This window comes from Dermochelys coriacea, chromosome 1 (assembly GCF_009764565.3).
Source record: "Dermochelys coriacea isolate rDerCor1 chromosome 1, rDerCor1.pri.v4, whole genome shotgun sequence".
Lineage (NCBI taxonomy): Eukaryota > Metazoa > Chordata > Testudines > Dermochelyidae > Dermochelys > Dermochelys coriacea.
The window spans coordinates 123,400,602-123,413,625 of NC_050068.2; the positions used below are offsets into that span (position 1 = coordinate 123,400,602).

Genomic DNA, 13,024 nt, shown 5'->3' on the forward strand with positions numbered 1-13,024 from the left:
ATTCAGACTGTAAGAGGTACCACAACACCTTTTCTCTCTTAATGCCTTAAGCATTTTCATTATGCAGGACATGGGCATGGTGGGGGCTGGGAGAGCAGTCAGATGGCCTGGGCTATGGGAACATGTAATGAGACACACTTTGGGGAAAATGTTGTCCAAAATGAAATGTCGTGAATTTATGATTAAAAAAATATTTAACACCTTCCACTCCTTTGACATCAGTTTTCTGATGCACACATGCATCAAAGAAAGACAGACTGTGTTTGAATAAGAGTACACCAGCATATCTAGAAGAAAAGGCTGTGAGTTTGATGAAGCGTCATGATCGCTTACTCCAGTCAAGCTTTAGGCCCAATGCCTCAGTCCTGCAACCAGATCGACAGAGACTGATCATTGTACCTGTGTACAGCACTCCACTGCAGATCCAATAGTAGAATTGGGACATAGGCTTGAAAAGAATGGAAAAAAATTCATGTGAAGTGTGTCATATTATATCAATACTGATAAAGATAGAATTGAGTTTTATTTGAACAACATCTGAGATGAGACTCCTGCAGAAAGATTAAACATAAGGCCCATAGCAAGAGCCCAATAGTGTCTGAAAGGGTTATTAATGTCTCAAGTGGTTAAGGCATTGGAATAGTGAATATGAACCACCAAGTGTTAAAACTGCTTCTTTAAGGGTACATTTCCACTACAATTATGATCTATATGCAAGTCTCACTAATGTAGCTATGTCACTTAGGGGTGTGTGATTTTTACAGATATTTTTATACCAGTAAAATCCTTAGTGCGGAAAGAGTTATACCAGTATGAAGGTGGTGTAGATGGGTGGCAGGCCTCTCAGGAGCTTCCCCTGGGCAGAGTACATATGCAAGCCCTCTCTCTCCCTGTAGCCCTCCTTGGGCTAAGGCCCTTAATGAGTCCTGTGGTCTTTTAATGGCCTTGACCCTGGTACCCCAAAGCGATTTCCCTGAAGGCAATGTCCATGTCCTCTCTAGGCCTTTCTGTCCCCAGCTCTCCTCCTGGGCTACTAAAAGGGTTAAGTTCCCCTTCTGAGGTGTATCAAAATCCAGGTCACTTCCCCAGTGGCCAATGGGGGAGACCCAGGCCCACCCACTACTCTGGGTCCCAGGGACCCTATAATAGCAGCCATCCACTCTGTCCCTTTATCAGAGGAGTGAAGTTTTCCAATAGCCTTCCAAGGGAAGCAGTGGGGGCAAAAGATCTATCTGGCTTTAAGATTAAACTTGATAAGTTTATGGAGGAGATGGTATGATGGGATAACGTGATTTTGGTAATTAATTGATCTTTAAATATTCATGGTAAATAGGCCAAATGGCCTGTAATGGGATATTAGATGGGTGGGATCTGAGTTACCCAGGAAAGAATTTTCTGTAGTATCTGGCTGGTGAATCTTGCCCATATGCGCAGGGTTTTGCTGATTGCCATATTTGGGTTCGGGAAGGAATTTTCCTCCAGGGCAGATTGGAAGAGGCCCTGGAGGTTTTTCGCCTTCCTCTGTAGCATGGGGCACAGGTCACTTGATGGAGGATTCTCTGCTCCTTGAAGTCTTTAAACCACAATTTGAGGACTTCAATAGCTCAGACATAAATGAGGTTTTTCGCAAGAGTGGGTGGGTGAGATTCTGTGGCCTGCGTGGTGCAGGAGGTCAGACTAGATGATCAGAATGGTCCCTTCTGACCTTAATATCTGTGAATCTATGAATTGCTGCTATGATTTCCTGGGCAACTTCCCCGCAGGCCCAGCACATTCTTCATCCTTACTTCAGGGCCTTGTCCTGGTTGAGTCCCAGCAGCCAGCCAGGAGCTCCTTCTTCCTCCATCAGATCTTGGCTAGCACTGCTCTGTCTGAGGTCCTGTAGCTTCATTAGCCAGCCAGGCACACCATCCACACTCCTCCAGCTCCAGCAAAGAACTGAACTCACTCTAGCCCTCCAGCTTTTTTTTTTATACTAACCTGCTGAGCCCTGATTGGCTGCCTCCCCAGAAGCCTCTCTAGGCCACATGGAGAACTCCACTCTACTACCTTTTTCTGGAGTGGGATGAGGTAAGACTACAGGGCCCTCCAGAGGGCCTCAAAGAGTCTGGTACACCCCCTCACAAGTGGTTATACAGCTATTCCCCTTGCTGTATGGGTGACTAAGGCCTGATCTACACTTAAAAATTTTACTGGCAAAGCTTTATAGATTAGGAGTATGAATAAAAAAAAATTACCCTCCAGATCCACACAGCTATGCTAGCAAAAGTCCCAATATAGATGCAGTTATACTAATAATAATGTCCTTTTGCAAAAACAGTTTATTTTGTTTGGGGGAAACTGGTATAACCTACACAAGCAAGAGTTATTTTGCCAGCATAAGTTGTGTCTCCACCTGTTTTGCTATTATAGCTACATCAGCAACCCCTTCCTAGCAGAGGCAAGGCCTAAAATGACACGATACTGATCACAATTTTAAAGTCAGTCAATGTAGACTATGGCAAGTTGTGTTCAGTAAATGTGTTGACTAATAATGATTGAAACCTGCTGGAGTCCTCATGCAGGATCAGGGCTTAACGTTTAATGCTAACACACCTGCACTTTGGAAGAGTTAAACACAAGAAAGGATATCAGAGCTGTCACAACCCCTGTCACTGCTCCCATCATGAAAGAGCCACTGAATATTCCAAGGAAAACTCCAACTGATTTGAAAAATGCTGCGGCATCAAACGCATGGGTGTTTTCACCTGTTGGCTGGTAGGCAACTATCGATCTAGGGAGGGGAAAAAAAAAAAAAAAAAAAAAAAAAGAGTCAGATGACAACGGAGGAGTTAGTGATGGCAACAAAATCTTTTATGCCAGATCATTAAGCAAAGGGATATTGTATTCTGCTAGATTCAGATTCTAAATGCCAATTCTGGTTGAGTCCCAGCAGCCAACCAGGAGCTCCTTCTTGGGTGTGTAATCAGGAAGGCCAAGGCACAATTGGAATTGCAGCTAGCAAGGGATATGAAGGGTAACAAGAAGGGTTTCTACAGGGTATGTTAGCAATAAGCTGGTCAGGGAAGGTGTGGAATCCTTACTGAATGGGAGAGGCAACATAGTGACAGATGATGTGGAAAAAGCTGAAGTACTCAATGCTTTTTTTGCCTCAGTCTTCACAGTCAAGGTCAGCTCCCAGACTGCTGCACTGGGCAACACCGTATAAGGAGGAGGTGAGCAGCCTGCAGTGATTGAAGAGCTGGTTAAGGACTATTTAGAAAAGCTGGACATGCACAAGTCCATGGGTCCTGATCTAATGCATCCGAGGGTGCTGAGGAAGTTGGCTGAGGTGATTGCAGAGAATTTTCATTATCTTTGAAAATTCATGGTGATTGGGAGAGGTCCCGGATGATTGGAAAAAGGCAAATATAGTGCCCATATTTTAAAAAAAAGGGAAGAAAGAGAACCTGGGGAACTACAGACTGGTCAGCCTCACGTCAGTCCCTGGCAAAATCATGGAGCAGATCCTCAAGGAATCCATTCTGAAGCACTTGGAGGAGAGGAAGGTGATCAGGAACAGTCAACATGGATTCACCAAGGGCAAGTCATGCCTGACCAAATTGATTGCCTTCTATGATGAGATAACTGGCTCTGTGGATATGGGGAAAGCAGTGGATGTGATATATCTTGACTTTAGCAAAGCTCTTGATATGGTCTCCCACAGTATTCTTGCCAGCAAATTAAAGAAGTATGGATTGGATGAAAGGACTATAAGGTGGATAGAAAGCTGGCTAGATGTTGGGCTCAATGGGTAGTGACCAATGGCTCGATGTCTAGTTGGCAGCCGGTGTCAAGCAGAGTGCCCCACGAGTCAGTTCTGGGGCTGGTTTTGTTCAACGTCTTTATTAATGTTCTGGATGATAGGATGAATTGCACCCTCAGCAAGTTCACAGATGACACTAAGCTGGGGGGAGAGGTAGATAGGCTGGAGGGTAGGGATAGGGTCGAGAGTGACCTAGACAAATTGGAGGATTGGGCCAAAAGAAATCTGATGAGGTTCAACAAGGACAAGTGCAGAGTCCTGCACTTAGGAAGGAAGAATCCCATGCACCACTACAGGCTGGGGACCGACTGACTAAGCAGCAGTTCTGCAAAAAACGACCTGGGGATTACAGTGGACGAGAAACTGGATACGAGTCAACAGTGTGCACTTGTTGCCAAGAAGGTCAACGGCAGATTGGACTGTATTAGTCGGAGCACTGCCAGCAGATCGAGGGAAGTGATTATTCCCCTCTATTCAGCACTGGTGAGGCCACATCTGGAGTACTGTGTCCAGTTTTGGTTCCCCCACTGCAGAAGAGATGTGGACAAATTGGAGAGAGTCCAGCAGAGGGCAATGAAAATGATTAGGGGGCTGGGGCACATTACTTATGAGGAGAGGCTGAGGGAACTGATCTTATTTAGTTTGCAGAAGAGTGAGGGGGGATTTGATAGCCGCCGTCAATTACCTGAAGGAGGCTTCCAAAGAGAATGGAGATAGGCTGTTCTCAGTGGTGGTAGATGACAGAACAAGAAGCAATGTTCTTAAGTTACAGCGTGGGAGGACTATGTTGGATATTAGGAAACTATTTCACTAAGAGGGTGGTGAAGCACTGGAATGGGTTGCCTAGAGACGTGGTGGAATCTCCATCCTTAGAGGATTTTAAGGCCCAGCTTCACAAAATCGTGGCTGGGATGAGTTAGTTGGTGTTGGTCCTGCTTTGAACAGGGGTTTTGACTAGATGACCTCCGAAGGTCTCTTCCAACCCTAATAGTCCATGAGTCTCTTCTGCCTGATTCATTACACATAGGGTGACCAGATGTCCTGATTTTATAGGGACAGTTCCAATTTTGGGGGCTTTTTCTTATATAGGCACCTATTACCTCCCACCCTCATCCCGATTTTTTACACTTGCTATCTGATCACCCTAATTACACAGCTCTGTAGCATAGACAAAAACGTTAGCAACGTTTATCAATTCAGTTGACAAGGCAGAATCCATTTAGAAAAAGAAATGTGGAGATTAAGATTTTAGAAAAATTATATGATTTACAGCTACCACTTAAATCACAACAAGAAATAGAAAATTTCACATAGCATAAGCCTGAATTGTTACTTACGAGGACAATACAATGGCAACAGCATCATTTAGAACACTCTCTCCGAACAGAAGGGCATAGAGATCGACATCAGCATGCAGTTCATTAAATATTGCCAGTACAGTAACTATAAAAATAGTAAGAAAGAATATGTGCATTAGTTTATTGTGAGTGCTTGTGAGCTGGAAGGAGCAGACATTTTCCAATTTTCCTAAAGAAGCAGAAACCATAGACTGTGGAACAACTTCAAAACGGGAAAGACTTTAGTCATATTTAATTATGAGTCATACTGTACAGGTAAATTGCCTGTTGGAGGAGGAATGACAGTTTTAGGGCACACTTATTCCAAAACGGGTCTGTCTCTCTCGCTGTCTCTCTCACACACAAGAAATTTCTCTAAGAAGTCCTCCAAACCATTGGACCAGAAAAAAGTTGTGGACTGGTAACAAACAACAGAAGGCTTTTACAGCCTTTTCACACAAATCTTTAGTATTTCAGTTCTTTTAAAAAAAAAAAAAAGAACCCCACAAAGAACAAAAAACATAAAACCATTCGTAAGTACTTTGTCCAAAAAGTACACTCTATGTTATAAACATATTTGCAAACAGAAATGGAGAAGGACCAGACAAGACTAGTAATTATTCAAGTCAATCCTTTCGAACAATAACTTTGGTCTGATATTGAGGAAGAAGGTCCTGGAGACTCACCCCATGTGTAGCTTATTTTCATGCATCATATGTCAGTTTCCATGTAAAAGGAAGCAGAAGTGAACCCAAATACCAGCAGTCCATCTCAACGGCTGGTTGCCACTTCCCATTTTCACAAAAACAGATACTGAATATGTAAAAATGTGTGTTTTAAAATATAGTTCCTGCTTTGTACTTCAGACAGACAGACACACGCACGCACAACATTTCTCCAGAGATGTTGGTTTCCAAAACTTAGACAACTTTATGGGTCTGTAGCACTGAAATTCGAAAACACCATCTCTAAAAAGGTTAAAGAGTTGGCTATAAACAAAAAAGTGTCCTTATACTGAAATACTAAAATATATTAAAATAAAAAAACACCTTAAATTTAAAAAAAAAAAATTGCGCCTATTTTATAAAAACTAATACTATATTTCAAGCAGTGAATCTATAAAGGGATAGCCAGGCTCTCCAGAAAATGAAAAGATTACATTCATTCAACTGAATTAAAGTTTATATTCATGAAAGGAAAACTCTATTAAGGAAAACATATCAGCAGAGCCAATCAGTACATTTTGTTTCTAAATGTGTTGTCTAGCCAGATACCAGCACAGTCTTTGCCAGATACCAACTTTCCTGATGCCCAATATATACACATCATACAGTACGTACACACAGTTACCATTGTAATGGAACTGAAAAGAAAAAAAAAAACATTAGAATTATCAGCTACACATCCTCAAAAATGTGTTATCAATGGAATAATTTAAGTAACTGCAATACCTGGATCAGTAGCAGATATGACAGCTCCGAAGAGGAGACAGTCTGTATAGTAAAATTTATGAGAGAGTTGTCCCACTAACTTCATTAGTTTTACAACACCATACATGAGATTCCTGCAGTAAAAGAGGATAAAGCAGTGTTTATCAAAACAGGGAGGGTCTCCTTTGTGAGGCTCTGAAGAGTATAGGAAAGAAAATCTTCTCATCACTGCTCAGGTAGGCCTTGCCACACTAAGGGGGGGTGTGTGGGTGTGGGTGTGGGAGGGGGGGGAATTATCTACACTTGTAATGCTACAGCTTTGGCATAGGTAGCGTCTACACTGATGGGAGGGGTTCTCTCATTGGGGTAAGTCAGTGGTTTTCAAACTTTTTTTTTCTGGCGACCGAGTTGAAGAAAATTGTTGATGCCCACAACCCAAGGGAGCTGGGGCAGAGGGCTCAGGGCTGGGGCAGAGGGTTGGGGTGCTGGGGTGAGGGCTGCAGGGTGGGGCCAGGAATGAGGGGTTCAGGGTGTGGGAGGGGGCTCTGGGCTGGGCAGGGGGTTGGGGTGCAGGAGGGGGGTCAAGGCTCTGAGCTAGGGATGCAGGCTCTGGGGTGGGGCTGGGGATGAGGGGTTTGGGGTGCAGGGGATTGCGGCACAGGCTTATCTCCAGCAGCTCCTGGTCAGCAGCGCAGCGGGGGTGCTAACGCAGGCTTTCTGCCTGACCTGGCACTGTGGACCACGCTGTGCCCCAGAAGCGGCCAGCAACAGGTCCAGCTCCCAGGCGGATGTGCACAAGCAGCTCTGCATGGCTCTCGCCCACAGACACTGCCCCCCTACCCAGCTCCCATTGGCCAGAGAGCAGCCAATGGGAGTGCGGAGCCAGTGCTCAGGCAGCACGCGGAGCCCCATGGCACCCCTGCCTAGAAGCCAGACCTGCTGCTGGCTGCTTCCAGGGCATAGCGAGGTGTTGGAACAGGTAGGAACTAGCCTGCCTTAGCTGGGCAGCACCACCCTCGGGACTTTTAACAGCCTGGTCAGCAGTGCTGACCAGAGCTGCTGTGACCAGTGCCTTACATTCTGCAACCCAGTTCTGGGTCACAACTCGCAGTCTGAAAACCACTGGTCTAGGTAATACACGTCCTTGAGAAGCAGTAACTAGGTCGATGGAAGAATTCTTCCATCGATCTAGCGCTGTCCACACGGGTACTTAGGTCAGCTTAACAACGCCTCTCGGGTGTGTGGATTTTTCACACCCGACTGACTGATGTAATTAAACTGACGTAATTTTCTAGTGAAGCCCAGGCCCAGAGCTCAGTATCGAACAGTGAGAGTGGAACTCTAATCTCTCAACAGATGCTTCCTCATCATCTGAGTCCAGAGTGTGATATTACCCAACACAGATCATTTAGTACCTAGGAAGTCAGAAATATAGTCTGTCCTCATGATTAAAAACACAGAATCCAAAAATTTCCCCCAATGAATTGTACAGTACTTACGGAAGGAACTTTGCACTGTAACAGCTATTAAATTATTTTTTCCTCGGCAGTAAAATTCCCTCAAGATAGCAAATGCAATAAAGCAGCTACTAAGTATATATACACACACATTAAAGCTCTTATAAAAGTCCACATGCTGAAAAGATGCAACATTGTTAACAGAATAAGTATTCACAATTAAAACCATTTTGCTTGTGTGTCTTATTTTTAAGTAGGTGAAAGAGGATGCTTCTAAAAGTGGAGTCAAGACTCTTGGTTAGCAGTTACCTCTATTCTCTGGATTAAATGCATCTTCATTAGAAATAGAGGCCAATTCATTTAGAATCAAGTATTTTGTAAAGTTTTGTTTTCATAACTGATTAATTGAACCAAACAAACTTGGATCTCTAGGACTGTAGGGTTGGAAAATAGCAGTGACCACCATGGAACTGAATTGTTAGGACAAACTTCGTGGTCTGTTTCCAGCAGCTCTGTAAGAAAGCAAAACCCTATCTGAAGTCAACCAAATTCCAGCTTCATTTTAGAGGCTGAATTTTGCCAAAAGGACACACCAATAAAACCCTAATTGAAAATTTACAGTCACTGTTCTAATCACTAGAAATCAGAAGTTTAGGGAGATATGGCATTTATTTCATTAACTTAAAACTAGTACATAAAAGTTGCACAATCTCACAAAGCTCACTCACCCAATAATAAAACAAGAGACTGCAGTTCCTAAAAAGGCATAAGCCAGAATAGACCCCAGATTCCTGAAAAAGTGTCTCTGTATGAGAAAAAAAATTATATTAAAGCTCAGCTATGTGAAAACTCTGACATCAACAAAATGTATAGCACAGTCCTACAGCAATATAAGGAAACAGCCTTCCACTCTGGAAGGAAATAATATTTTCAATCCTACTATGTGAATCTTCTGTAATATTTAAACAAATTTAATACAAGTCCCCCCTGAATCATGTTTAAATTCTTATGTGGGGCTTGTTGAGACACAGCTTTATAACCTGATGTTTGTGTGACTAATTTAAACAGAGGGCCAAGAGTTTAAAAGGAAAATAACCGTAGGTGTTGGCCCCAAGTCACAAAGTGCAGTCCTGAATTTCCATCCTCCAATATTCAGAGGTGTTCAGATCGCAGTTTAGGTTTGGGCCCATCTCTCTAAAAGTAACTCACTGAATGCATAGAATGCAGAGGAAAACCAGACAATTCCCAGGGATATATTGTTTAAGTTTATTTTGCTTATTCAATAGCAACATTCAGGGGTAAATAATGTAAGACAACACATAACTAATACAACAGTCTATATATTGACTAGTAAAATAGTATACTTTCTCTTAAAACTAGGCAACTGTTTAGAAACAATGGACAAGACTATCTAGTTTTGCAAGAGGCACCACAAAAAAGACACTTCTGCTCAGGACTGCGGCACTAATGGAGATTGTACTCTAGCTGTTAGTGATTCAGCATTAGGCCGAAAGTATCATGCAAGTACATTCTCAGAAATTGCTTACACTTACCTTCTTCAAGCTGTACCCAGCATGGAAAATAATAGGAGGCAACAGAATGTTGAAGAAAACTTCTGGGTCAAATGTTACCTTTAAAAAAAAAAAAAAAAAAAAAAAAAAGTAAAAGCCCATTTAAAACCAAAAAAAGAACAGAGTACACAGACAGCAGTTGCCAATAACATGCTTACAATTTTACCTTTGGAAGAAGTAAATGTTAAACAATTTGCTAGGTATTTTCTTTACAATCCATGAAATAACATTATATATGTGCAAAGGCAAAGAAATGAAGATTTTAATAGAGACCACTGTATTTGGAGAACTTTGATATAACAACATATTCAGGATTCTTCTAGAGCTTAACAGTCCCAACTGGTAGTCCCCTCCTTAAATGAGCCAGAAACACAGAAATTTAGATTCAAAAGGTGCTGCATAAAGCCCCTTATCATGGTATCAACCATAATATTTGTGCAGATTTCTGGTTCTTATTTGTAGCGCCAAACACTATTTACACTTAAAAAAATACATCTTTTGCATACAATTACCATACGAGTAAGTCACCCAAACCACAGGCATGTGCGTGCACACACACACACACACACACACACACACACACACACACACAGATATTTTCTTCAGTGGAAGTTGTGTCAAGTCCAAATGAAAGCCAGGCCAAATTGTTCAAGACAGCAGAAGAATTTAAAACAGAAGATACACCAGAAATTGTAAAAAGTCAGTGATCAGTACTACTAGAAAACTGTTGTGTCTAACTTAGGGTTCATATATAGATCCCAGTTTCAGATATTTTACATTTGATGGAAGGGGGGAGAAATGAAACTAGTTTTTCCTTGAACATAACTGAACTAAAAAAAATAGAGAAGAAAAATCAAAGATGCTGCTAAATGTAGAAAAGTCCTTGTACTATAGGACTGAGTTGGACCTCAATAGCAATTAGTGTCTTGACGTGGATCCATAAATGTTAGCTAATTATACAGAAATGGCTTTGGTTATACTGAGCATACATTAATTCTTTAACTGTTACGAAAGGACACGTGAACACTAGGATACAAAAAAAATACAATTTTGTCAATGAATGCTATGCAGAGGACACTTTGGAATGAGTTTAAATAAATAATTTAGTTTATTACATCTGGAAATACAGTACTTAATATCATACCATACACTCAGTTTGGAGGAGAAGAAGGGAAATGTTGGTAAAGAGAACAGCGTGAAACAGGAAATGTCACCTATGCAGCAGTCATTCACAAAATAGGTCAATAGTTATTCACAAAAACTCAACTATCCTTACCTTTCGCAACATGTCATTCTGTTCCACGTTGTGTATTTTTCCAGGGCTTATTTCTCCTTTAAGGGTGTACTCAAAAAACTTTCCACTGACATTGATCAACAGCGTCGTAAATGGTCTGTCCTCCTGCGAGCAGCTGAATGGCTTGTCATGGCCACTGCTGGAGGGAGAACCATATCTCAAGATCACACCAACAATGAGTCCTGAAACATAAAATGTTTTTAAGAGTCTGTAATTACATGAATTTGGCTTAAGCTGAGAGTTTCTAGATTCAAGTATCACTCAGTGCACAATACATGGAAGGGAACATACCATGCACATATTTTGTAGTGACCGACTTACTGATGTTTCTAAACTAGGGATGCTCAAAGCAGGTCAGGATTAAAGATGCTGGTTTCAATTGAACTGAATAGCAAAATTTAAAAAGTGAAATTGAAATTGTTCCTATTTCTTTCTATGTACTCCTATCATGGGGAATTATCATTCAGAATTGTGCTGAAAGCCATATAATTGTAAAATACAGAAAATAAACCACTTTACATTGGCAACATCCCACAGAGATAACAAATACCAGTTTTAAAATAGTTTGCAAGTTATTTAATTCAAACAAATATATCTATTTTGCCACAGTATTTCACTTAGAGTAACATGAAAGCATCACTGCTATAATTCTGCAACCAACATTGGAGAGAGAAAGAGGGAGACGTTCAGTGCATTGCAAATTTAGCAACCAATCATCCAGACAATATGCACCAGGAGCCAGCTGCACTTCAGCGAAGCCATTTACTGCACAGGATTTCCATTTCAGTTAAGTACGGGAAATTTGGCAAAGTTTAATGGTGCAAATTCTCATAGCTTTGCACAGTTGTCTCTCCTCACACTTGTAGAAAACTGTGTTGATGGAATGTGTTTTATTTCATTTTCTGAGAGGATGATTTTTAACCTGGATAAATAATTGTTCTAGATCAAGATAGCTGAAATGAACTGCAGTCTCACTTATTGTTTACTAAAATTTAATAGACGCAATTTTATACAGGTAATGGAATGAGAAAAGCTCCAGCAAAGAAGAGGATTGTGGCTACAGCTAGACTAAGACTTCAGCTTGGAAGACTGTTTGTATTTGATTTTTGCTGGAGATGTGGAGGTGAAGTTTCCCTCCTTTAGCTAGACCTGGAAACTACCATCATCTGCTTAACTCTTTACACATAAAAGTTGGAAATCCCCCTTGCTATTGCATTAGTCAGTCCTATTGTAGTGTTGTACATAATCTTATTATAGAATTGGATCCAATCTACTCTTTTTCTGTAATCAAACTAAGGCAGTTCATTTAAAAGTTTTAGGTGAAATATATTTATAACCAATATGCATCTTTTAAAAATTAAACATACTTTGTGTAATCATTATATAGATATAAATAAAAAATTCAATGCAATAATCAAAGCAGCCATCTGGAAAGTACCCTAAAACATGCATGTATTCTTCTGTACCGATGTAACCCCAATGCTTAGCTGCAGCTGAATGGGGATTCACACAACATAGCCATGTCTGGACCCACCCTCCTCACTGAGCACAGAGTCTGGCAACAGTAGGTAACATCAGAAACCAAGTTCTCCAAATGCCCACCCCTGCTTATAAAGTTGTTCTTCATTTCTTATCTCGGGGTTTCCATTACCTAAAGGGGTGGGTGGTCATCAGAAGCAACACAGCATTATAGAGGGAGAGTGCAGACAGACTGGGCACAGATTGAGGAGAGTGTCCTAAGTACATGGAAACAGGCATAAATGAGGAAGGGACTTGCACACGGCTTCTCCTATCATTTCACAAGATCTATGGCTAGCCACATCAAAGTTATTGTGTAAGTGATTAATCTACTGGGGGTTTAACAGACCGGGGGGGAGGGGGAATCTGATCTTGTCTTGCAAACAGATATTTAGAAATAGTTTGGACCCAAGACACAGGTTTTGTAAATAAAAACTTACATTAAAAACCTATATAATAATATACCTGCATCACTGCAAAAAACAGACAACCGCACACAATGTGGACAAGGTTATAGTGCATCTTTGAAATGGCAGCCTTCAAAGCCCCGAGAGGCAACAAAGGAAGCTAGTAAGGAACGTTTTATTTGAAATAGTGGGAAGCCAGGGAAAT

General features: G+C 41.4%; 1 protein-coding gene across 6 annotated transcripts in view; it reads right to left on the bottom strand.

The window, feature by feature from the left end:
• The window catches only part of SLC9A7 (solute carrier family 9 member A7), a 111,096-nt gene that overhangs the window by 40,361 nt on the left and 57,711 nt on the right, over positions 1-13,024 (bottom strand). For all 6 annotated transcript variants that reach the window (XR_006275015.1, XR_006275005.1, XR_006274994.1 and 3 more), the window contains exons 2-7: positions 10,877-11,076; positions 9,583-9,660; positions 8,758-8,834; positions 6,594-6,706; positions 5,143-5,248; positions 2,632-2,773 (exon numbers count right to left, since the gene is read on the bottom strand). Coding sequence is in view for 3 of the 6 variants with exons in the window: in XM_038401387.2 (XP_038257315.1) it covers positions 2,632-2,773; positions 5,143-5,248; positions 6,594-6,706; positions 8,758-8,834; positions 9,583-9,660; positions 10,877-11,076 (716 nt within the window). In the remaining 3 variants the exon portion in view is untranslated. The remainder of the gene's footprint in view (positions 1-2,631; positions 2,774-5,142; positions 5,249-6,593; positions 6,707-8,757; positions 8,835-9,582; positions 9,661-10,876; positions 11,077-13,024) is intronic.